The 25,886-nt window shown below is 39.4% G+C and overlaps 1 protein-coding gene across 5 annotated transcripts in view; it reads left to right on the forward strand.

Annotated features, from left to right (window-relative positions):
- Positions 1–25,886, forward strand: part of EVA1A (eva-1 homolog A, regulator of programmed cell death) — a 70,003-nt gene that overhangs the window by 38,273 nt on the left and 5,844 nt on the right. The window contains exons 2-5 of one of the 5 annotated variants that reach the window (XM_030877688.2): positions 651–683; positions 2,461–2,583; positions 10,640–10,758; positions 11,950–12,121. In XM_030877688.2, the coding sequence (XP_030733548.1) occupies positions 12,076–12,121 (46 nt within the window). In that variant the 5' untranslated portion in view covers positions 651–683; positions 2,461–2,583; positions 10,640–10,758; positions 11,950–12,075. The remainder of the gene's footprint in view (positions 1–650; positions 684–2,460; positions 2,584–10,639; positions 10,759–11,949; positions 12,122–25,886) is intronic. The other 4 variants (XM_030877687.2, XM_070046854.1, XM_030877691.2 and 1 more) reach the window with 4 other exon arrangements.

The raw sequence follows: 25,886 nt of genomic DNA on the forward strand, positions 1-25,886 counted from the left end.
TTTGCATAAACACATCTTGTGTGTATATATGTAAATATATGACATATATACATACCTCTCTCTCTCTCTCACACACACACAGACACACACACGGAGGAGGTGGGGGAGAGAAGGGAAGGAGAAAGGGAGAAACTGCAAGCTTGAGAGAGAATTATACACATATATAATCTCTCTTTCTCTCCTTCTCTCTCTGTCTTTCTGTGTGAATAATATATAGTAAAGTATATCTTTCTATCTGCCTACCTCTGTATAGATAGAGATGGAGATCAGTCAAACAAGAAAGGTAAAAGAAGGATGAATCACTGATGGAATGAAATCTTATAGGAAGGAGGAGGAAAAGATTTGATCAAAAGCACAGGTAAAACTCCCTTAGAGAAATGAGGGAGGAAGGTCAGGATCAAATGGAAGAGAAGGGAGTTACAGTTCATGTAAGTTGGCTGCTGTTTCCTCTGGGAAGATGGGAAGCACAAGAAGGGTGAGGATGGAGAAGGGGGCTAAAAGAAAGGGGTAGTGGTTTGGTACATTTTCTCTTGGAATTGAGAAAGGACAATGCAAGGGACTTAGAAGTTTTCCTACCAATATAAGGGCCTCACTGAGGGTGTAAACCAAACATTTACAATGGTGCTAATATGAATGATTTTTTTTTTCAGAAACACTTAGCCTTTGGACAAGAAAGCTGGCAGGTGAGGGTTACAGTGGTCTTGGGGTTAGGCCTGGGGATGGTGGGAGGGCAGCAGAAAGGTCCTGGTAAGAGCCAAGTGTAGTGTAGTTATAGTAGCCAGGCTGTGTAGAGAAAAGTGAATGGAGGATGAGACTTAACTGGGTGAGCTGGAGAGTATAAGAAGCTTGAGGAACCAGAGAGGTTGGAGAGCACATTTACTTTGACTGTAGCGATGAGGGTAGTAGGAAGACAGAAAGATCTGGTTGAAGAGTGGGATTTCTGAGTGTGAGTCATTCATCCAACAGTCACTGAACATCGGCTTTGTCCATTTACTGTGGGAGGCTCTAGGAACAAAGAGAAGAATGGAGACCAGGTGGTTCCTGCCCTTAAGGAGCTCACAGCCCAGACTTCAGAGGTGGTGCCTTTCTAAGTGAAAACTAAAGTCCAGGATATGCTCTTGGAAGTGGTTTACTGCAGTAGGTTGGAGGGGAGGGTTGGTGGAGCAAAGGAAGCCACACAGCTGGTAGGCTAGCGTGTTGGATGTGTCATCCACAGGAGTTTATCAGTCCTGTAGAGAAAGTCAGGGTTTCTCTCTGCTCAGTCATTTCTCCAGGGCCGTGTGTATCCTCTTACCATCCTCTGAGGTGGGAGCTATTTTTCTTTTCTTTTTTTTCTTTTTTGGCCATGCTGCGTGGCTTGTGGGATCTTAGTTCCCTGACCAGGGATCAAACCCGTGCCCCCACAGTGGACGCACGAAGTCCTAACCGCTGGGGAAGGGAAGTCCCCAGGGAAGTCCCTGGGAGTTATTTTTCCTTTCAAGCTTTTGCATCTCAGACTCCATGTGACCACAATGAGGTCAGTCCTTGCATGGTTTTCTTTAGTGTAGAGTGGAGAGCGAGTGGGACTCAAAGAACTGATTCCATGCTTTGGTGCAATGAGTCTCTAAAGAACTACTGATCTTGTGCTTTTTTGCCCTTACCAGTAAAATGGAGATAGGAAGATGCCACAAATCCTTTGTGAGGCAGAGGCAGCTGGGATAAGTAAAGATGTAAATAAATAAGCAAAAGTCGGATGCTGCAGGAGCTGGTAGGAAGCAGTGATAATGAATGAGTGTGTATGCATGGAGCGAGGAGACTGCTTAGGGCTCCGGGACCTCTGTGACTGATTTCATTTTTTTTCTACACAATTCTAAATGAAACTGGCAACCTAAAGGAGCTGTGTATAATCTAGGTCTTTCAGAGACCCCTGATGGCTTCTCTAGCTGGGTTGAACAGAGGCCTTGAGATTTCTCCATGGAAGATACAGGCTGTGGGAATCCACTTGGCAGCATGTCCAGGTTTTTTGTGCCTACAGAGCTGCATGAGACTTCATTTCATGGCCCATCTGGGCATTACTATCTGGAAACTAAATTTCCTCCCTTCCTCTTCCAGAGAGGCTGGCTTGCAAACTTCACTGATGAGGAGCCACACAGGAGCCGCTGTAGCTATTTTGTGGGTTTTGGCTGACAGAAGGGAAGAGGAAGCGTACATCTTTTGATTTCTTACCCTTAGCTTCCCTTTTTGCTCTGACCTTGGGAGATTGGTTTCTCTGGCTGTCTGGTTCAAATTCCAGATTAAACTCTGGCAGTGGGCTTTATCCTTTCAGGGAATGCTATTTCATATCTTCAGGGGTCCAGACAAAGACCACCAAGGTTTCTCTGCTAAGCAGTTCATAACAACACCAGGTCTAAGGCATGATGTGATCTCTCAGCCATGTGATGGCTCTCTGATATTTTTTATGCCATTTTTCTCTTCTTTCAGAGCCTGAGAAGCCAACTGAGGCCAACCAAGTTTCAGAACCTCTACTGTCTGGTACTAGCATCTCCAAGGATGAACCATTCTAACCAGATACTCCTCTACTCTTAAGAGTACACTTCTCCCCAGGTAGCTAAGGGGATAATAAGATTTTTTTGTTTTGTTTTTCGTTTTGTTTTTTAAGCTGTGCTGCGTGGCATGTGGGATCTTAGTTTCCTGACCGTTGATTGAACTGGCGCCCCCTGCATTGGAAGTGCAGAGTATTAACCAATGGACTACCAGGGAAGTCCTGATAATAAGACTTTTTTATGACCCTTTGCACACTGTGTGATGAGATAGTCATCTGCATGGTGGCTTATATACCAGGGATGTGCACTGCTGCTACTGAAATATAAGATGAAATGTACTATCACCAGGCATACTTCATTTTGTATATCCAGTGGTTACACTCAGTATAGGTGGGTAGACTCAAGGTTCCAGAGAATATGAATTTGCAGCACTGGGAAATAGGTTATCTCTAATATGGAAACCAGTGAAAATGGCATGCAATGCATGCAATTAGTCATTCAGTTTAAGAGATGGTGCTTATAAGCCAGCTTGTCATCTTCATCAGGAGGCCAGCATGTGTACAGGAAGACAAAATTCTGAGAGGTAGGTGATGGAAAGAAGCTGTCTCCTCAATTGTGCCACAGATTTTCAGTAATTAGGTGAAGGAGCTTTGGGTCATAGATGAAAAAAAGCTGTCAAAGAGTAAGAAGTATAAGAATTAGTAGGTGCTGTCCAAAGAAAGTATGCTGCAATTCTTGTTTACTGGCCCTAGAGTGTTCTCTAGACATCATTTTCCCCTAGAACGGTGTGGGGTTAATCCAATGGATAATCACAGGGAGAAAACCCTGGCTTTGAAAATATATGGCTGCTTAGTTGTAATTCTGCCCTAGCCAAGATAATCCCCAGGGTCAACTTGTCTAGAAGAGAATCTGATCTAGATCTTATGCCAGGTGGCTCTCCAGTTATGAATTAATAAACTGGTATTGGTTGATGTTGTATTTTCTTTTTTCTTTCTTTTTTAAAAATAAATTTATTTATTTTATTTTTGCATTGGGTCTTCATTGCTGCACGTGGGGTTTCTCTAGTTGCAGCAAGAGGGGGCTACTCTTCATTGCGGTGCATGGGCTTCTCATTGCGGTGGCTTCTCTTGTTGTGGTGGCTTTCTGTTGCGGTGCCTTCTCTGTTGAGGTGCCTTCTCTGTTGCAGAGCACGGGCTCTAGGCATATGGGCTTCAGTAGTTGTGGCGCACAGGCTTAGTTGTTCCACGGCATGTGAGATCTTCCCGGACCAGGGCTTGAACCCGTGTCCCCTGCATTGGTAGGTGGATTCTTAACCACTGCGCCACCAGGGAAGTCCCCTGATGTTGTATTTTCTTGAGGGCTTGGTTGATGTGATTTGTTCTCCCGGAGTCTGTTTACTTCTGGTCATGGAACATTGAATTGGTGGCCCAGGGCTTGGACCTGTGGTGTTCTGAGCAAGGCCGCTAGGAGCTGCCAAGCAGACCTCTCTCTGACACCTTTCTTGCTGTAATGGTGATGTGCATGAGGTTCACAAACACTGAGAGTTTCTTAGGTTGATCAATGAGGTAATGATGTTTGTTCTAGAGCAGGGTTTCTCAACCTCAATGCATTAACATTTGGGGCCAGATAGTTCTTTGTTGTGGGGGTGCTGTTCTATACATTGTAGGATTTTAGCAGTATCCTTGCCTCCTACTAGATGCCAATATCAACCTCCACTGGAGTTGTGACAACCAACTGTACCCTGGGGAGCACACTGCCCAAGGTTGAGGATCATTATTTTAGGAACTAACCAGTGATAAGGGATTTCCTTGAGGACTAGAGCATAAAATTTCACTTGTAGGTGGATGAGTTCTTCATGCCTCTTACCTTTATATTGGTTAAGTGTATTAGGGTTCTCCAGAGAAACAGAAACAGAAACATACATATTTTTTACATAAATATATAACAATAGATTATTATTATTATGAAGAATCAGCTCACATAATCATAGAGGTTGAGAAGTCCCATGATTTGCCATACACAACCTTGCAATATGGAGACACAGGAAAGCCAGTGGTGTAGTTCAGTCCAAGTCCAAAAGCCTGAAAACCAGGAGAGCGAATGGTGTAAATCTCAGTCTGAGGCCAGAGAAGACAAGATGAGATGTGATGCTCCAACTCAGCAGTGAGGCAGGAAGAAAGAGGCAAGTTCGTCCTTCCTCTGCCTTTTGTTCTATTCAAGCTCTCAATGGATTGGGTAATGCCCATTCATATTGGGGAGGGCAATCTACTTTAGTTAGTCTACCTATTGCTAATCTAATCTGGAAACACCTTCATAGACACACCCAGACATAATGTTTAATCTGGACATCCCATGGCCAGTCATCAAATTAAGCATCATAGTAGGAGATGCAGAAATGTTTTAATTACAGGGCAAATCACCAGTGGAGAGTGTCTAGAACTACCTGGAGTAGTTTCATCACTATTAGTGGAGGGCTCAGGGAGTTTGGCTCTGGGAGTCATCACGTATCTAACTTCTGCAGACCTTGTCTCATTGGCAGCTGCCCTGAACAGAATCTCCTATGCTGAGTCCTGCCCTCTGTCTCAGTGTCCTCATGAAGGACTTGCCCTCCTACCCTAGATCAGATTTATAAAGGATGCATTAAGTGAAACTCCTCCTAAGCCTATGCTGTTATAATATCTGAGTGCTCAGGCTGAAGGGGATCACAGAAGTTAGGCAGAGCATTTTGCAAACTCTATTGGGCATCTTACAAAATGAGAGTCTGATTCCAAAGGTCTGGGTGCCCAGGATTATGCAGATCTAACAAGCTCCTAAGTGATGTCAATCCTGCTGGTCCTTGTACCATAATTTGAATAGTAAGAATCTAGGCCAGAGGGCTGCAGACTATGTATGGTCCGTGGGCCAATCTGGGTCCACCACCTAGTTTTGAAAATAAGGTTTTATTGTAACACAGCCACATTCATTCTTTTGTGGTTGTTTGTGGTGGTTTTGACACCATGATGGCAAAAGCTGAGTAGTTGAGACAGAGAGCATATAGCCCTCAGAGCCCTTTCATAGTAAAGTTATAAATGTGTACTGACCCCCACTTTACGTTGACTTGTGCTACATGGACCATAGGGGGTTTTCCTGTTCACTCTGTAGGATGGCCCACCAGCAGTGGTTTTTCCTGACCGTCAGCCTGCCTTCTTTGTCCCCCTTTCTTTTACCTCTGGCTCCTGCAACCCTCTCCATTAGTGCCTGGGGCATGGAGAGACTTGCAGGAGGAATTTCTGTGCCACGGTTAAGCTTCCGTCTTGCATGTGGTCCTTTCATAGTCCTGAAGAAGTACCCTGCTTGGCACCCCACTCAGAGCCAGTCAGCCCTGGTGTCCTTTTAGTCTTCAAAGTGGCTCACTCTAAGACCTGTTCAGAAATACTCTCTGGGACTTCCTCATGCATACAAAGCTCATGCCTAATTGCTCTTTCTGTTTTTCAGCCAGCCAGAATTGACTGAGAACCTCCTTTCATCAGGCACCATGCTAGGTACCAGGGTAATAAGGACTTGTAAGAAGTCTCTTCAGTAAACCAATAATTCCAATTGCAATATCATAGGTGCAATATCAGAAAAATATTCTAATACTTCGATAGACAAAAAAAGAATCTGGAGGATTTGGAGCTTTACTGCATTAGACCTTTCTTTTTAAATAAAACATGAATTTTTATTAATTTTTACACAAACTCATTTTTGCATCCATTGACATGATATGTTTTTCCTCTTAATCTATAAATGTGATAGATTACAATTATTTACATTCAATGTTTTTAAGTGAGATAATAACATCTTTTACTTAAAATTAAGCAATATCCATAATTTGATATAAATTAGAATTTTGTTGACTTCAATTTTTTAAATCAAAGTGTAGTTGATGTACAATATTCTGTAAATTACAGGTGTACAATATAGTGATTCACAGTTTGTTTGTTTTTTTAATGGAGAGCCAAGAGGTGTTAGTCTTTTCTTTTTTTTCTTTCTTTATTTTTTTAGACTTGATTTCTCTAGGTGTGCAGGCTTCAGTAATTGTGGCTCACGGGCTCTCGAGAGCAGGCTCAGTAGTTGTGGCTCATGGGCTTAGTTGCTCCATGGCACGTGGGATCTTCCTGGACCAGGGATTGAACCTGTGTCCTCTGAATTGGCAGGCGGATTCTTAACCACACTGCCACCAGGGAAGTCCCCACAGTTTTTAAAGGTTATACTCCATTTTTAATTATTATAAAATATCGGCTATATTCCCTGCATTGTACAAGATATCCTTGTAGCTTATTTTATACATAATAGTTTGTACTTCTGAATCCCCTACTGTATATTGCCCCTCCCCGCTTCCTCTCTCCACTGATGCACTAGTTTGTTCTCTATATCTGCAAGTCTTCTTTTTTGTTATATTCACTAGTTTGTTGTATTTTTTAGATTCCACATATAAGTGATATCATATAGTATTTTGACTTTAATTTTAATATCTCTATAATTCTGCTACCATTCCTATTAACTGAAAATCAATATTTGATTGCTGGATTCTCTAAAGAATCTTTAAAAATTAACCTTTAAAATTCATTGTTGTACCTCATCAACATCTTATATTTATTATTATTAATTTTAAAAATTGTGGTAAAATACATATAACATAAAATTTGCTATTTTAACCATTTTTAAGTGTACAGCTCAGTGGCATCAAGTACATTTACTTTGTTGTGCAACCATTATCATTATCCATGTCCAGAACACTTTTCATCTTGCAAAACTGAAACTTTGTACTCTGTACCAATTAAACAATCATTTCTTATTTCTCCCTTCTCCCAACCCCTGACAACCACCATTCTGCCTTCTGTCTATGAATTTGACTACTCTAGGTACTTCATATAAGTGGAATCATACCATATTTCTTCTTTTGTGACTGGCTTGCTTCACTTAGCATAATGTCCTCAAGGTTCATCCATGTTGTGCATGTGTCAGAATTTCACAGGTACATGTAAAAGTATGAGATTAGAACACTCCCTAACACCATACACAGAAATAAGCTTAAAATGGATTAAAGACCTAAATGTAAGGTCAGACACTATCAAACTCTTAGAGGAAAACTTAGGCAGAACACTCTATGACATAAATCACAGCAAGATCCTTTTTGACCCACCTCCTAGAGAAATGGAAATAAAAACAAAAATAAACAAATGAGACCTAATGAAACTTAAAAGCTTTTGCACAGCAAAGGAAACCATAAACAAGACCAAAAGACAACCCTCAGAATGCGAGAAAATATTTGCAAATGAAACAACTGACAAAGCATTACTCTCCAAAATTTACAAGCAGCTTATGCAGCTCAATAACAAAAAAACAAACAACCCAATCCAAAAATGGGCAGAAGACCTAAATAGACATTTCTCCAAAGAAGATATACAGATTGCCAACAAACACATGAAAGAATGCTCAACATCATTAATCATTAGAGAAATCAAATCAAAACTACAATGAGATATCATCTCACACCGGTCAGAATGGCCATCATCAAAAAATCTAGAAACAATAAATGCTGGAGAGGGTGTCGAGAAAAGGGAACACTCTTGCACTGCTGGTGGGAATGTGAATTGGTACAGCCACTATGGAGAACAGTATGGAGGTTCCTTAAAAAACTACAACAGAACGACCATACGACCCAGCAATCCCACTACTGGGCATATTCCCTGAGAAACCCATAATTCAAAAAGAGTCATGTACCACAATGTTCATTGCAGCTCTATTTACAATAGCCAGGAGATGGGAACAACCTAAGTGTCCATCATCGGATGAATGGATAAAGAAGATGTGGCACATATATACAATGGAATATTACTCAGCCATAAAAAGAAACGAAACTGAGTTATTTGTAGTGAGGTGGATGAACCTAGAGTCTGTCATACAGAATGAAGTAAGTCAGAAAGAGAAAGACAAATACTGTATGCGAACACATATATATGGAATCTAAGAAAAAAAAAATGTCATGAAGAACCTAGGGGTAAGATGGGAATAAAGACACAGACCTACTAGAGAATGGACTTGAGTATATGGGCAGGGGAAAGGGTAAGCTGTGACAAAGCGAGAGAGAGGCGTGGACATATATACACTACCAAACATAAAATAGATAGCTAGTGGGAAGCAGCCGCATAGCACAGGGAGATCAGCTCGGTGCTTTGTGACCACCTGGAAGGGTGGAATAGGGAGGGTGGGAGGGAGGGAGATGCAAGAGGGAAGAGATATGGGAACATATGTATATGTATAACTGATTCACTTTGTTATAAAGCAGAAACTAACACACCATTGTAAAGCAATTATACTCCAATAAAGATGTTAAAAAAAAAAAGGCTGTAATACTCCATTGTATGCATATACCACATTTTGTTTATCCATTTGTCTGTGGATGGACACTTTGATTGATTTATCTTTAGGCTGCCATAATAATGCTTCATCATAATTTGTGTACAAATATCTGTTCAAGTCCCTGCTTTCAATTCTTTTGGGTGTAGACCCAGAGGTGAATTGCTGAATCATATGGTAATTCTATTTTTAATTTTTTGAGAAACTGCCACACTGTTTTCCATAGTGCCTCCACAATTTTACCTTCCCATCAACAGTACAAGGGTTCCTCTCCAATTCTCTCCAACACTTGCTATTTTCTGTTTTGTTTTGTGTTTTTTTTGATAGTAGCCATCCTAATGGATGTGGGGTCGTATCTCATTGTGTTTTTGATTTGTGTTTCCCTAATGATTAGTGACGTTGAGCATCTTTTCATATGTTTATTGGCCATTCATGAATCTTCCTTGAAGAAAGGTCTATTCAAATCCTTTGCCCATTTTTTAATCAGGTTGTTTGTTTTTTGCTGTTGTTGTGTTGTAGGAGTTCTCTATAATCTAGATATTAATCCCTCATCAGATATATGATTTGCAAATATTTTCTCCCATTCCATTGGTTGCTTTTCACTCTGTTGATTGTATCCTTTGATGCACAGAAGTCTTAAGTTTTGATGTAGTCCAACTTATCTATTTTTATTTTGTTGCCTGTGCTTTTGGTGTCAAGTCCAAGAAATCATTTCCAAATCCAGTGTCATGAAGCTCTTCCTCCATGTTTTCTTCTAAGAGCTTTATAGGTTTAGCTCTTCCACTTAGGTCTTTTATCCATTTTTAATTTTTTTTTTAATATGGTGTAAGATAAGGGTTGAACTTCATTCTCTTGCATGTGGATATCCAGTTTTCTCAACAAGACTATTCTCTCCAAATTGAATGGTCTCTTGTTGAAAATAATTTAACCATATATGTAAGGTTTTATTTCTGGGCTCTCTGTTTTATTCCATTTATCCATATGCCTGTCTTTATGCAAGTACAACACTGTTTTGATTCCTGTAGCTTTGTAATACGTTTTGAAATGAGGAAGTGTGAGACTTCCAGCTTTGTTTTTTTTTATTAGGATTGTTTTAGTAATTTGGATTGCTTGATATTCCATATGAATTTTAGTATGGATTTTTCTATTTCTGAAAAAAAAGGAAGTCTTTGGGATTTTGAGACTACAGTAGAACCTCTTACAGGAAACGTTAGCCAGGGAGGAGGGACATTTAGGCAAAAGGAAGGGCACAACCAAAAGCATGAAAAGATAAAAGCGTTTAGTGTATTTGGGGAACTGAAAGTAATCTGGTATTGTTGAAGCATTAGGCATACTTGTATCTCTGTGTATATGTGTAAGAGTGTAGACTTGGGTAGGAGATGAATTAAGAGCCAAAATAGAGGTCAGATATTGTGAAAGTGGATGTGTTTTGTGTTAAGAAGTTTAATGGGGATTAAACTTCTTAACATTAATGAAGGGTTGGACTTATGGAGTGAAGTGATCAGATTTGTACTTTATAAAAGATAACCCTGATGGTAAAAGTGGGTGCTAGATTGAATAGGAAGAGGTATTTGCAGAAGCATCAGATAGGAGACTGTTGGAAAACTCACAGAAATAAAATGATGAGACTTGCACTATAGTAGGATTAGTGGGGATAGAAAGGAGGGAATGGACCTGAAACAGCTTTGCCCTACTATATACTCAGAAATATTCCAGTGGCTTCACTCTCTTCCTAGGTCCTGAAGTCCTCAGACCTGCAGAGCAGTTTCTGAACTCAGGGTGGTGGTTCCAAGTCTTCACCTGTATCATCAGTTGTCACCTTTTAGGAACTCAAATGGCTGTTGAAGACTCAGAGGTACAGGGGTCCCTCAGCAATAGCTAGCCCACTCCTCATCTGCCACTATCTGGGCCTCTGGCTGCTCCAAGGACCTTGTGTTTGTTTCTGTCCTACCTATGGGTTGGTCTGTCTTTTCTTGCTTTGGTCTTCCCTGAGCCCACTGGAATTCACCAAAGTGAGAGTTGTCTTATCTGTTGTGACCCATTCCATCCACCTATGGAATTGCAGCTCTCCAGGCCCTCTGAATGTGATCCATGTTACCAATGTCTGTGACCCACCTGAGAACCTGTTTCTTCTGAAAGGACTGGAACCTTCTGCTTCCCTAGCTTTCCCTAACCTGACATCCTTCCATACCCTGTGACTCAGTTCCCTGTCTTCAGATAGAGTGGCACTGAATAGGAGTCATTAAGATCTCTGCCACTTGAAATCCTCAGCTCTCTGCTAGGGCTTCACTGAATGGATAATGATAATGCTGGTTCTAAACAGCAGCAGCAGCTGGGGAAAGAATGTGCTCCCCCAGCCAGAGGCTGAGCCACTGAATACTGAGATCCCAAGTTCCTGTTCTGAACTCTGATTATCAGTTCCTTTGATGGGCCGTTTGTGGCAGTGCATGTGTGTTTGGTTGGCCCATCACAGTCACAGGTGGAGTCATGGAGCTAGGGGCAGGTAGCAGCCTCGAGCTCCCAAGTTCTTGGGGGCATTTTAGAACAGGAACCACTTTGGGAGTTCTGAAATAGTCAGCTCTGACCCATTGCCAAGAATGCACATTTGGTGATACGTGGGATGAAGCAAGCTGATCAAAGTACACAAGTGCCATCAGTACAGGGGAAAGCAGAGCCAGGTGAAAAGCAGGCTGTGGCTTGGGGTAAAAATGCAGTGATTAAAGTGATGATGGACTGAACCTCATAGGCAAACCGGGAAGAATGCAATAAAAAGGATCAAGGAAAGGTGAGGGAGAAATGTTTAAATGGGAAATTGGGAGGAGATGGGGAAAGAGAAAGGAGAAAGGCCAGGAAAAACAGATTTAAGGAGTTGCTGCTTCTTTGAAAGCCAAGAAGCTGTTAGAGCAAAGAGTACAAGATCTCAGATCTTTGCAGCCCCCTGGCTGGGAAGGTTGGACTGGATTTTGTTCTTGAGCCCAGGCTACCTGGAGCACAGCCTCAGGAAATCAGAATGTGTTCTCATCACTCACTTTGTGTTCCCAAACAGAAGAGAAGAGAGGGAGGGTGGCCACCTTGATCCAGCTGAAGCATCTCCAGGAGGCCTTTTCTGGATGTCACATCGAGGCTGTCCTTCTACCACAACACGGAGCTGGTGATCCCCGAGTTCGTGGACATGGCTTTGCTCAGCAATATCCTAGAGGCCTATTCCTTTGTCTCAGGTAGTTGTTCAGTCTCAGCTGGGCCAGGTCTGAGGCCTGGGGCTGGGTAGAGCCATCTCCTGGGTGGCCATCTCTGGTCTTATACTCAGGAGAGAAATGCCTCTCATAACAGAGGGGCTCTGTGGTACTGAGTTTTGAGATGAAACGTTTTCTGGTTTGAAACTTAAGCTTTCTCTAATTTGGCAAATGGGGGGTTCTAAGAGCTTTATCTTGCTGAAAAATATTTGGTTTCCTTTTGGGCTCGGGTGAATGAAATAGCCTGGGGCTACTGTTGGCTTCTGTCATTAAGCATTTAACTCTGATATGTAAGGCCAGAATGGAGTATCCTCAGCCTGATTATTTCTATGCAGTGGTTCTCAACTCCTCCCAGGTTGTGTGTGTGTGTGTGTGTGTGTGTGTGCGTGTGTGTGTTTATGTGTAGTCTGTGTTTGGGGGGTTGTGTGAGAAGTTTGATAACCTTCTGGGAGACATGGAGACAGAAAGTATGTGAGTCTGGGAGAGTCTGATATTTGCTCCCTCCTTGGTTCACAGTTGTTTCTTTTAGAAAGATGGCTGACTTTCTCCTCAAGATCATTTCTTGAGAACAGGTGCTGTTCACATAAAAGGAGTCATTTAAATATACCCAATAAAGCTGAAATTTTAAAAAATACATGAAAATGCTGAATAGTTTGAATGACCAAATTGATTTTCTTCTGCTTGAGTGAGTTTTTAAGGTTTTGTTAGTTTGCTTTTCTTTATTTTATTTGGCCTTATGTCTATGTTTGTTGTATAAAAGGAAGGGACTGAGGTTCTGCTTAGGTTTCCCCTGGGGGACTGGTTTTACTTTCTAGTTCTCTGGTCAGGCTTGATATGTGGTGACCTCAGAGTTCAGGTGCAAAACCTGACACTTCTATTTACAATGGCAAACCTAGCTAGGGCTGAGGATAAAGGCAGTTCATGGCTTTTTGTTGAGAGAGCATCTTGGATGACGTGCAACCTGATTTTAGAAAGGAGGACTTCTCAGGAGCCTGGCTGGCTCCTTTGTGGTTGGCAAGATGCAGCATGTAGTCTTCACATGCCTCAAGTCCAGGGTTCTCTCTTTTCAGATCAGCAAAGGCTCAGGTCATCAGTCAGCTCCTCACCTCCCAAAGGAAGTTCAGTGCCTGGGGCCTCCTTACCTGGGCACCCACACATCAGAGAAATCTCAGTTCTGCCCATTCTTCTAGGCTATTCTGGAGAGAAAGGACACTGGAGCTAGAAAAGAGATGTTTGAAACTCTGGTATCATGTTTTCACAAGCAATTAAATTGATGATCTCCTCAGTTCTATAGTGAGGACACCCCAAAATGAAGTGGGGTGTGGCAGGGGGGGTCTGGAGTTTCCAGGCCTCAGATGACACTTGCAAATAAGCTGTTGTAAGAAAATACCTTGGGTGAGAGCAAACAGGCTTCTGGACTTTGGAACTCTACTCAGCACAAGAAGTACCTGGCGGCTTTCCATTTTGACCAGGATGACCCTGAGTTGTGATCATTGAATGCCCTGGTGTTTACCATGTGTCTTATGATCTTGTTAAGGTGAAAGGGTACATGGCCCTGTTTTTCTCTCCCCTTCAACCTTTTTCCTTCCCACTCCATATTCTGGAATTAAATATTGCTTAGGATGCAGGAAGATAATGCTTCTTTTAAGTAAATATGGGCTGAGATAAAAAGAGAAGGAAAGGAAATGGAAAGTGGAGTGGCTAAAATAAAATGCATTAGATCAAGTAAATAGACTTGGTGGCTAAAAATTCATTCTGAGTGTGATTCAGAACACTGCCTGACTATAAAGGAAATGAATTAAAAAATTTAAAATATGGGGGGCTTCCCTGGTGGCGCAGTGGTTGAGAGTCTGCCTGCCAATGCAGGGGACACGGGTTCGTGCCCCGGTCGGGAAGATCCCATATGCCGCACAGCGGCTGGGCCCGTGAGCCATGGCCGCTGAGCCTGCATGTCTGGAGCCTGTGCTCCGCAACGGGAGAGGCCACATCAGTGAGAGGCCTGCGTACCGCAGAAAAAAATAAAAAAAAATTAAAATATGAAGGTGAAGATAACAGCTCCTAACTGCTCCTATTTTCTTCCACTTTATCAGTTGCTTCATCCATGTGGTCCATCATTTCAGGAACACACTTGCTAATACACATAACTCCTTTATTCCTTTGTCTAGTTTCTGGTTAAACCAACAGGCAAAATCCCAACTCTTAAGTAAACCCTTCTTTCTCCCCTTTCTCCCTCTGCACTCAAGTAACCAAACACTGTTACAACTTTGCAGGTTGAAACCATTAAGAAATTCATGGAATTTGGCCTTAGCTGAGGCTTTGTAATACTGCGTCATTCTTTCTATTTGCTTTTGGATACATCTTGCTCCCATTCTTCACAATACCCATTTTAAACCTTGACCAAGGTATGATTTAAAATATCTGTTTATCAAAATGTACCCGTATTTGGCAAATGCAAACTAAGAAAAAAAGGCAGCATTAATGAAGAAGGGTTAAAGTTAATATATAAAGAGCTCTTACAAATCAACAAAGGATAAGTGTCCCAAAAGAAAAGTGGACAAAGGATAAGAATCAGCAGTTTGCCAAAGAAAAACTACAGATTACTGGTAAAACATAAGCAGCTCAATGTCTAGCAATTAAACAAATGCAAAATGAAACCAACAGTGAGGTTAACTTTTTTCTTTTTTTGCGGTACGCGGGCCTCTCACTGTTGTGGCCTCTCCCGTTGAGGAGCACAGGCTCCGGATGCACAGGCTCGGCCTCAGCGGCCATGACTCACGGGCCTAGCCGCTCCGTGGCATGTGGGATCTTCCCGGACCGGAGCACGAACCCGTGTCCCCTGCATCGGCAGGCAGACTCTCAACCACTGCGCCACCAGGGAAGCCCCCAAGGTTAACATTTTAATTTTATAAAATTCTCAAATATTTGAGCGATTACATTTATAATTTCAATTTTGGAGAAAGTGTAGGGAGATGAGTACTTGCACATATTGTTGATGGGATTATAAATTGCTATAGCCTCTCTAGAAAATGATTTGGGAACAAATGTCAAAAGCCTTAAAACTACATATAGAATTTAGCCAGCAATTCCACAACTAGGAATTTATCCTAATGAAATAATTAGGGATATGGGTCAAAATTTTACTGTGAAGACAGTTTATCTCAGAACTGTTTATAATAGTAAAAAAAAAATGTAGGTGAATATTAATTTAAGTAGAAAGATGTTTATGATGTGCTGTTAAGTAAACAAAACCTGTTACCACACAGCATATACAGTATAATCCCATTATGTGTGTATATTCATATGTATATATAACCACATTTTACTACAAACTATATCTGGATGCTGGGATTGTATGAGTATGTGTCTGTGTATTTTTAATTCTCTTTTGCTTAGATGTATTTATAAGTGTTCTATACTTCATTGATATTAGTTTTGTAATAAGTAATGTTATTTTATTGAAATTTTAAAATTTGAAATATATATATGTGTGTATATATAAATAAATAAATAAATATATACATATATATATATATATATATATATATATGTAAAATTACCACTGCCTTACTCTTTTCTGACTTCTCTAGCTGAGTATCTAAATGACCTGAACGTTACCACTTAGATGTGCCATAAGTGTTTCAAATTGAACCTGACCTGGAATGGAACATTGTCCCCTTTAAATATGCTTCTTTTTTAAAAATTGAACTATAGTTAATTTACAATTTTGTGTTAGTTTCAAGTATACCGTAAAGTGATTCAGATATATATATTATATGTATAATATATGTAATGTATAAAAAATATATATTTAAATATATACTTTTACATGTAAAAGAATGTATATATTTTATATATATAAAAAGAATATATATATATGTTCTTTTTCAGATTCTTTTCCATTATAGGTTATCACAAGATATTGAGTATAGTTCCCTGTGCTATACAGTAGGACCTTGTTGTTTACCTATTTTATATATAGTAGTGTGTATATGTTAATCCCAGACTTCTCATTTATCCCTCCCCACCTTTCCCCTTTGGTAATAAGTTTGTTTTCTATGTCTGTGAGTCTATTTCTGTTTTGTAAATAAGTTCATTTGTATCATTTTTTTAGATTCCACATATAAGTGATATCATATATTTGTCTTTCTCTTTCTGATTTGCTTCACTAGTATGATGATTTCTAGGTCCATCCATGTTCCTGCAAATAGCATCATTTCATTCTTTTTTTATGGCTGAGTAATATCCCATTGTGTATATATATACATATGTATATATATGTATATATATATGCCACATCTTTATCCATTCATCTGTCAGTGGACATTTAGGTTGCTTCCATGTCTTGGCTATTGTAAATAGTGCTGCTATGAACACTGGGGTGCATATATCTTTTTGATTAGAGTTTTCTCCGGATATGTGCCCAAGAGTGGGATTGCAGGATCACATGGTAACTATTTTTAGTTTTTTAAGGAACCTCCATAATGTTCTCCATAGTGGCTGTACCAACTAACATTCTCATCAACAGGGTAGGAGGGTTCTTTTTTCTCCACACTCTCTCTAGCATTTATTATTTATAGACTTTTTAATGATGGCCATTCTGACTGGTGTGAGGTAATACCTCATTAGAGTTTTGATTTGCACTTCTCTAATAATTAGTGATGTGGAGTATCTTTTCATGTGTCTGTTGGCCATCTGTATGTCTTCTTTGGAGAAATGTCTATTTAGGTCTTCTGCCCGTTTTTTGATTGGGTTTTTGTTTTTTTGATATTAAGCTGTATGAGCTGTTTGTATATTTTGGAAATTAATCCCTTATCAGTAGCATTGTTTGCAAATTAAACATACTCCTTATTTTGTGTACCATCTAGGGCATCACCTATACTAGAAATATGATTTTTAGCCTTTGATGCATCTTCTTCACTGCCCATATCCAATCACTTACAGTTGGTCCATTTCACCTTTCAATGTCCCTGAAATGCCTCCCTTCTACTTTATTCCCACTGTAACTGAGTTGGTTTAAGCTCATTCATGTTTTTGCCTGCTTTGCCATAATGGCATTTTCTATGGTCTACCAACCTCCAATCCGTGTTTTGTAGTGAAACGATGTTTCTAAAATGTAGCTGTGATGATGCAATTCTTTTTACTTTTTAGAATCTCTTTGTGGATCCTCGTTGTATCAAGGATAAAATCCAAACACTTTTTTATGGTTTAACAGTTAGAGTTGTTTTCAGCTGCAAATAGTAGAAACCTTCAATTTGGTGGCCTAAACACATAGGAGTTATCTTACCCACATAACAAGGAGGTAGGTGGTTGCTAGCATTAGCTCAAAAATGTAGGGGCCAGATTCTCTGTGATTCTCATGACCTTTTTTTTATGCTTTTCATCTCGTGGCTGCAAAATGGCTGCTGTTGCTCTTGCCTTTTGATTCAAGATTGAAAGACATATGAAAAAGGAAGGAGGTTCCAGCCGACCTCATCTCATGTTTCATAGGCTAGACCTGTGTCATATGGCCATTTCTAGCTGTAAGAGAGGCTGGAAAAATGAGAATTCTAGGCTTTTCAACTTCCAGACCAGGTTCATAATCAGGGGTGATTTTGCACAGTAGGGGGATTTCTGTCTATGTCTGGACACATTTTTGGCTATAACAACAGGTGAGGGTTGCTGCTAGTATCATCTAGTGGGTGGAGGAACATACTACAATGCATAGGACAACCCCTGTGACAAAGAATTAACTTTTCAAGATGTAGGTCGTGCCAAGGTTTAGGAAACATGCTAGAATAGAGACAAGCAAGAGGCAACGGACTTAGGGATGGTTTGAGGTACTCCAATATGCAGTTTTTTATGTGGCTTACCAGGGCTTTTATTGTCTAACCTTGACTTCTCCATGCTCTTATTTAATTATAGTCCTCCCTGACTAAGGCCTCACTTCAACTATTCTAAACCACCTGCCTAGCCTTTTCTCATCTCTTTTGCACAGTTATTTCCTTATCCAGGAACTCTTCCATTCAGTCTTGGACTGGCTAACTCCTTCCCAGTCTTTAAAGTTCTCTCAGTCATCTTCTCCCCTTATTCCCTACTCTGGCTTAGGTGCCCATCCACCTAAGAATCATCCATGTGTTCTCCCTACACGTGTTTGGTTTCCTCTATCTCAGCACTTGGATTGGAGCAGTAAACACTTCTTGTTCTAACTACTTGAAAGCAACCCCTTGGTATCATAATATAACAATTTAAAATGAGGATAATCTCATTAATAATAATAACCTCATTAATAACTTCTAGGAAGGTTGTTAGAAAGATTAAGCTGAATGATTGCTCTTTTTAATTTAATGTTTTGAATTGATAATACATTCTCCAGCCTCACTCTTCCATTCTTTTTAGATTTTTCTTTAAAAATCACCTTCTCAGTGAGATTCCTTTTGGTCACTTTGTCTACCTCCTTCCCTCCAGCACACATTTAACATATCATATCTTCCTTCCTATTTTTTCTGTTTTCTCCTTATCACCACCTAACATACCACCTATTTTATTTATTTATCTTTTTTATCATCCATCTCCTTACTAGCTTACTAGAATGTAAACTCCCAAGAGCACAGAGATTTGTGTTTCGTTTATTTACTGCCATATCCTCAGCATCTAGAATAGTGCCTGGCACCTATTAGATGCTCAACAAGTTAGTGAATAAATGTTGCTCAGTGATCAAACAGTACAAAATGACATGTAGTAAGAGGTCTTACTCCAGAGCTGTCTCCTACTTCTAGTCCCCAAATTTGATCCATACCAGGCTTCTCTGCATCTTTCCAGAGTTCTTTGTGCAGATATAAGAAAATATGAGCATACAGTCTCACCTTCCCCACTGTTATACACAGGTAGCATATCCTATATACTGTTTTGTACTTCACTTTTTTCACTGAAAAAATGTATTTTGAAAATATTGTATTTAATATCAGTGTATAGAGAGCTTCCTCATTCTTTTAGACAACTACACACTGTTCCATTGTACAGATGAATCATAGTTTAACCAGTCATGGCCAGTGGGAATGGTTCAAATCTTTTCAAACAGGACAACAAGCCTGCAATAAATAACCGTGGCATACATACGTGTTCAAGTGCATTTGCAGAATAAATTCTCAAAAGTAGAATTGCTGGATCAAGTGTACAATAATTATTATTTATGATAAGTATTACCAAATTGGCATTTAAAGAGTTTCACAGATTTACTGCTTATAAGATGTATGAGAAAACCCTGTTATAGTATTTTCAAACTGTTGGATTTTTGACAGTCTGGTAGATAAAAAATAATATCTAAATGTTATTTAATTTTTGTTTCTCTAGGTCATAGGTCAGGAAACTTTTTCTTTAAACAGCTAGATAGTAAATATTCTCAGCTTTGTAGGCCATACAGTTTCTATTCTAACTCTCAACTCTGTGTTGTAGCATGCAAGCAGACATAGACAAAACATAAATGAATGGGCATGGCTATGTGCCAATAACAAAACAGACAGCTGGCCAGATTTGGCTTGTGAGCCATGGTGTGCCAACCCCTGCTTTCGGTGAGCATCTTTTCATATGTTTAAGAGCCATTACTTTTCTGTGAACTATTAATATTGGGTTGGCAAAAAAGTTCGTACAGGTTTTTCTGTAAAATGCAATGGAAAAACACGAACGCAATTTTTGGCCAGCCCGATTTTTTTTTTTTCTTTTTTTGGTCCATTTACTTTATTGGTGTCTTTTTTGCTCTTTCTATGTGCTCTTTATATATTAGGTCTCTGTTACATATTTCAAATATTTTTCCCAATTTGTCATTTAACTTTGCTTACAGTAATTTTTTTCATTGAATAAGTTTTGGGGGATTATTTTTTTACTTAACCAATATTCTTTGGATGTTTAACTGCCACTATAGCTGTGCAGACCATGTAGTATTTAACCAGAATTTGAATCACTTTTCCTATGAGATTGGCATGAGGGAGGTGGTCTCAGCAATGAGGGAGAGTAGACCAACATTACTCAATTAATAGTCACAAATTTGGAGATTTAAGAAAGTACTGTAATTTCTGTTTTCTATTATTATTATTCTATTATTTATATGGGAATCTGGTGAAGGCTGAGAACCTTTATGTCTCCAGGCCAAAGGCACTGTTGACTCACAGTAAATTTTTGTGGAATAAAGTAATCATTTATTGACTTATAAAATAAAAAAAAATCCAACAGTTGGAATATCCCCTTTCGGAGAGTTTGGTGAAAGTGGTACTTTCATACACAGCTGTTGGCAAGATAAAGTAATGTACCATTTTTGAACATTCATTTAGCAATTTCTATCAAGAGGTATAAGAATATATACCCTTTTGACATGAAGATTTCTATTCTGAGAATCCATTATAAAAGCAGTAAGTGAAACAAACAAGCAAAAAAGGAAGTAGTGTTAAGCACAAAAATGTTCCTTCCATCATTTTTACTAAAAAAGAAATTTGCAACAACCTAAGTATCCAAAGGTAGGAAACTGTTTTTATAGCCTATGGTGCATTCACTGGGTAGAATACTATGCAGCCATTGTTAAGTAGGATTGACTGGAAGACTGTGGAGCAATACAGAAAGACATTTACATTATATGAAATGTGTATCCTTGGGGCAAAGAATGAATAAGTGGAGCACAGAGGATTTTTAGGGCAGTGAAAATACTGTGTATGATGGATACATGTTATTATACATTTTTTGAAACTGATAGAAGGTACACCACCAAGAGTGAACCCGAATATAAACTCTGGGCTTTGGGTTATTATATGTCTATTAGGTTCATGTGTCAAATATAATAATTGTACCAAATTATACCAAGTGTAACAAATGTACCGCTCTGATGGGAGATGTTGATAATGGCGGAAGCTATTGCATGTGTGGGGTTGGGAGGTATATGGGAAATCTCTGTACCTTCCACTTAATTTTGCTGTGAACCTAAAACTGCTCTAAAAAAATCATCTTAAAAATAAACAAAAAGTATATCCAGAGAAAAAAATATAAGTTGTATATAAACTGATTATAACCAAGTAAATATAAATTTATATAAGAGAAAGAAAGAACAGAAGAAAATGCACTTCACTGCACTTCATAGTGTGTAGTTATATTCAGGTTGTAAGATTATGGTGATTTGATAGATTTTTTTCTATTCCCTACTCTTTTAATATTGTATTATTATACATAAATCATTTGTCACATATATATGCATATATCCTTACTGGCATATATCTATTTATCCACATATAATAATTGAACTTTTAGAAATTGTGTATTCATGATTTAATTCAATAAATACTTAAGAGATGGGCACCGTGAGCAAAGAACTGGCTGGATGCTGTGGCAATCCAAAGTGAATCATACGGATTCTCTTCTCAAATTTCTCACTGTTGTATGGGGAATATAGTGGTTACATAACTGATTATAATACAACTATATAAAGTGTGCCTAGATTGGAGGAGCTAATTACACTCCTCCCTTCCATACTCAAGGAGCCAGAAAAGCATCAGAATACAGTATCAACTTGCCCAGTAAATAAGCCAGATCAGATAATGTGTCAGGGCCTTCTACCTAGCTGCCCTTGAGTCCTGGGCTATAGAGCTGCAGGTCTTTCCCACTGCAGGTAAAGAAGAGTGAGTAGGGTGGATTAGGATGAGGTGGAATAATGAAAGGCCTCTTCTGGGGTGTTTTTTGCCTGGGGGCAAGAGAAGGGGAGTAGGAGAAGAGAGGGGAAGCTGAAAGAAGTGAAAGCAAAGGAGAACCAGCACCAGAAGGAAGGAGCACCAGAGCCAGCCTAGTGGGCACAGTGATTCTCCAATACTCCTTCCTGGGGAAGAAAAAATCAGAGCTGGAAAGAGAAGGAAGGAAGCTTTCTCCAGCATTTCAGAGAAGGCAGAATTGTTAATGGGAGTCTTTGTTTTTCTATAGGGAGGGGCAGAATCCCATAAAGAGACATCTTCACAGTGCCTTAAGAATTCAGAGAAGAGTTTGTGCTGAATACTCCCTGATTCTACACAAGTCACACTGTTCTCTTTAAAGCCTATTTTTTAAAATCTTTTCTTTTCCACTCAAGGGATTGCAAGCTGTAGGACCAACAAGAAAGTCCATGCAGGGAAAAGATTACGTTTGCACAGACCTCAGCTGAGCTGGCCTGGACTGGTGTTACTGTTCTCTCCTACTGAGTCTGTTGGGCATGATCTGACTTCCAAGGGTGCAAATGAAATTAGCCCCAGGACCTCCCCATAGGCCCTCTTCCTGCCAATGAAAACAATGACCCTGCAGGAAGCAAGATATAGCAATACATTTATTTTTATTTATTGAGGGAAAACTACCATCAATAGCCCTCTCTATTCTGCTTCTTGGTCAATTAACAGCTATCTGGATCTCCTCAAGACAGGTTAGATCATTGCCTAAGAGGAAGTGACCTGGAACAGAGAGAGATAAAGCAACCACAATAGAACTACAGTTTGATTTTTGTAAAAGAATGATGAAGAGAAACAACACAAATTATATCAGCTGTGAAAATCAGTCCTGAGTCACCTGCTCAGGATCCAGTGAGACTCAATAAAAACTCCTTGCCCTCTCTGGTTGCTTTTACTGGGTTTCTCTGGGAATCCGTGTCTGAGACAATTGTAGGCAAAAAAAGATGTTTTCTGATCTGGGAAGTTAAGACAGGACAGGATGGACTAGTTACGCTAGAGGGAGAATAGTGGTTTCCAACATTCAGTTCAGTAACCATCTTCAAGTTAACCTATGTTATAGGTGGGGTGAGGGCAGGTTGTGAAAAAGAGACATTAATTCACAGGGAAGGGAAGATGGGATGAGAAAAGAAAGGAAGGGAATAAGGGAGAGAAGGAAAGAGGGAGGAAAACAGATAGATGGATAGAGGAATGAGAGAGAGGGAGGGAGGGAAGGGAAGGGGGAGAGAGAGGGAGAGAAAGGAGGGAAGGAAGGAAGGAAGGAAGGAAGGGAGAGAGGGGAACAAAATAAATAGAGTGAGAGTAAGTTATCAGTTGTTGCCAGGATCTGGGATAATCCCTTTATGCTTGTCATCTGTAATATCTTTACCACAATTCAGCAGAGTTGGTAGTGTTATCGTTGTTTAAAAGAAGAGTCTGAGATGAGGCTTCAAATACAGGTCTGCCTGATGGTTTTCCACCCTGGTAAAAGCATGGATTTGTACATCTTTTCTAGAAAGCCTTTTCAGATTCCCATATTTGAACTTAGCTTTTCCACTCACCTTTGCATTTCCAAAAATCCTTCTTCATGTTTCTGTAGTTGGACTTCCCTTTGGTACTGCAACGGATAAGGCCATCTTCCCTGCTGGGCTGTTAAGCTCCTCCAGGCAAAGAGCTCACTCAATACGCTCAGTGTTTGCTGAATATCTGTTTGCTCGATGTTGGCTGGACAGAGTTCAGTTTCAGCTTCCTTCTCTCTCCCTTTCTTTCTTTTCTTCCCTCCCTCCCTCCCTGCTTTCTTTCTTTCTTTCTTTCTTTCTTTCCTTCTTCCTTCCTTCCTTCCTTCCTTTCTTTTTCTTTCTCTTTTCTTTCTTTCTTTCTTTCTTTCTTTCTTTCTTCCTTCCTTCCTTCTTTCTTTCTTTTTTTCTTTCTTTCCTTCCTTCCTTCCTTCTTTCTTACTTTTTCTTTCTTTCTTCCTCTCTTTCATTCTTTCTTTCCTTCTTTCTTCCTTCCTTCCCTCCTTCCTTCCTTCCTTTCTTTTTCTTTCTCTTTCTTTCTTTTTTCTTTCTTTCTTTTTCATTCTTTCTCCCTTCCCTTCTCTTCCTCCCTCCCTTCTCTCTCTCTCCCTCCCTCCCTTCCTTTCTTTCTTTAAATGAGATATAATTTGACATAGAACATTGTATAGATTTAAGGTGAGAACATGCTGCTTTGATACATTTCTGTATTGCAGTATGATCACCATTGTAGCATTAGCTAACGCCTTTCACGTCATATAATTACTATCTTCTTTTTTTGTGGTGAGAACAATTAAGATATAGTGTCTTAGCAACTTTGAAGTCTATAATACAATATTGTTGTCTATAATGACTATGCTGTGCATTAGGTCTCCAGGACTTATTTATCTACTAGTTGCTAGCGTGTACCTTTAAACAACATATTCCCAGTTCTTCCACCCCACAGCCCCTGGTAACAAGGGTTCTACTCTGTTTTTATGAGTTCAACTTTTTTAGATTCCACGTGTTACTGATATCATATATTATTTGCTTTTGTCTGACTTATTTCATTTTAGCATAATGCCCTTGAGGTCCATCCATGTTATAAATGGCAGGATCTCCTTCTCTTTTATGGCTGAATAATGCTGTAATATATATCACATTTTCTTTATCCATTCATCTGTTGATAGATACTTAGGTTGTTTCCATACTTTGGTTATTGTGAATAATGCTGCCATAAACATGGGAATGCAGCTATCTCTTTAAGATGGTGATGTCATCTCCTGTTTCCTTGATAACCCAATAGATGCAGAAAAAGCATTTGACAAAATACAACTTTCTTTAATGATAAACCCTCAAACTGGGTATAAAAAGGAATATATCGCAGTTTAATAAAGGCAATATATGACAAGCCCACAGCTAACAGCATACTAATTGGTGAAAGGTGAAAGCTTTTTGATCACAAAACCTCCACCATTTTACTAACCCCTTTACATTTTTGATGTCACAATTGGCCTGTTTTTATATTGTGTATTTTTTAACAGACTATAGTGGTTTCGGTTATTTTTAGTACCTTTTCCTTTGACCTTTATACTGTAGTTAAGTGGTTAACACAGCTTCACAGTACAGCATTAGAGTTTTCTAAATCTGAAACTGTATATTTATTGTATATTTACCTTTACCAGTGTGTTGTATACTTTAATGTGTTTTCATGTCACTAATTAGCATATTTTCTCCTTCATATCTGAAGGATAATTTTGCCAGGTAAAGTATTCTTGGCTGGCAATTTTTCTTTCAACAATTTGAATAGGTCATTCCACTCTCTCCTGGCCTGTAGCATTTCTGCTGATAAATCCTCTGATAGCCTAATGAGGGTTCCTTTGTAAGTTTATTATCTTTCTTCCTCTGGCTTTTTAAGGATTCTCTCTTCTTCCTTGATTTTTGACAATTTCATTATAATGTTCTTGGCGGTCTTTTGCATTGAGATAGTAGGATGATCTATTACTTTCATAAACTTGGATGTCTAAGACTCTCCCTAGGTTTGTGAAGTTCTCAGCTAGCGTTTCTTTAAATACTTTCTGCCCCTCTCTTCTCCTCTGGAACTCCAGTTATGCTATATTTGTGTGTTTGATTGAATCCCATAGATCATGTACACTTTCTTCCCTCTTTTTCATTCTTTTTCCTATGTTCACCACTGATTGGGTTATTTCAAAATTACTGTCTTCCTGGTTGCTTATTTTGTCTTCCATTTGATCTACCCTGCTGCAGATTCTCTCTGTTTCATTTTTCATTTTAATCATCAAATTCTTCAGCTCCAGAATTTCTGTTTGGTTCCTTTTTATGGTTTTTAACTTTTTGCTAAATTTCTCACTTTGTACATGTATTTTTTTCCTGATTTTATTGAATTGTCTTCTGTGTTTCTTGTAGCTCACTGTTTCCTCAAAACAGCTATTTTGAATTCTTTATCAGCTAGATTATAAGATTTTTTGCTTTTGAGTTCAGTTATTGAAGGATTATTATCTTTTGGTGATGATGTGTTTTCTTGATTCTTCCTCTTTCTTGTAGTTCAGACACCTC

This window comes from Globicephala melas, chromosome 12 (genome assembly GCF_963455315.2).
Source record: "Globicephala melas chromosome 12, mGloMel1.2, whole genome shotgun sequence".
NCBI classification, from domain to species: domain Eukaryota; kingdom Metazoa; phylum Chordata; class Mammalia; order Artiodactyla; family Delphinidae; genus Globicephala; species Globicephala melas.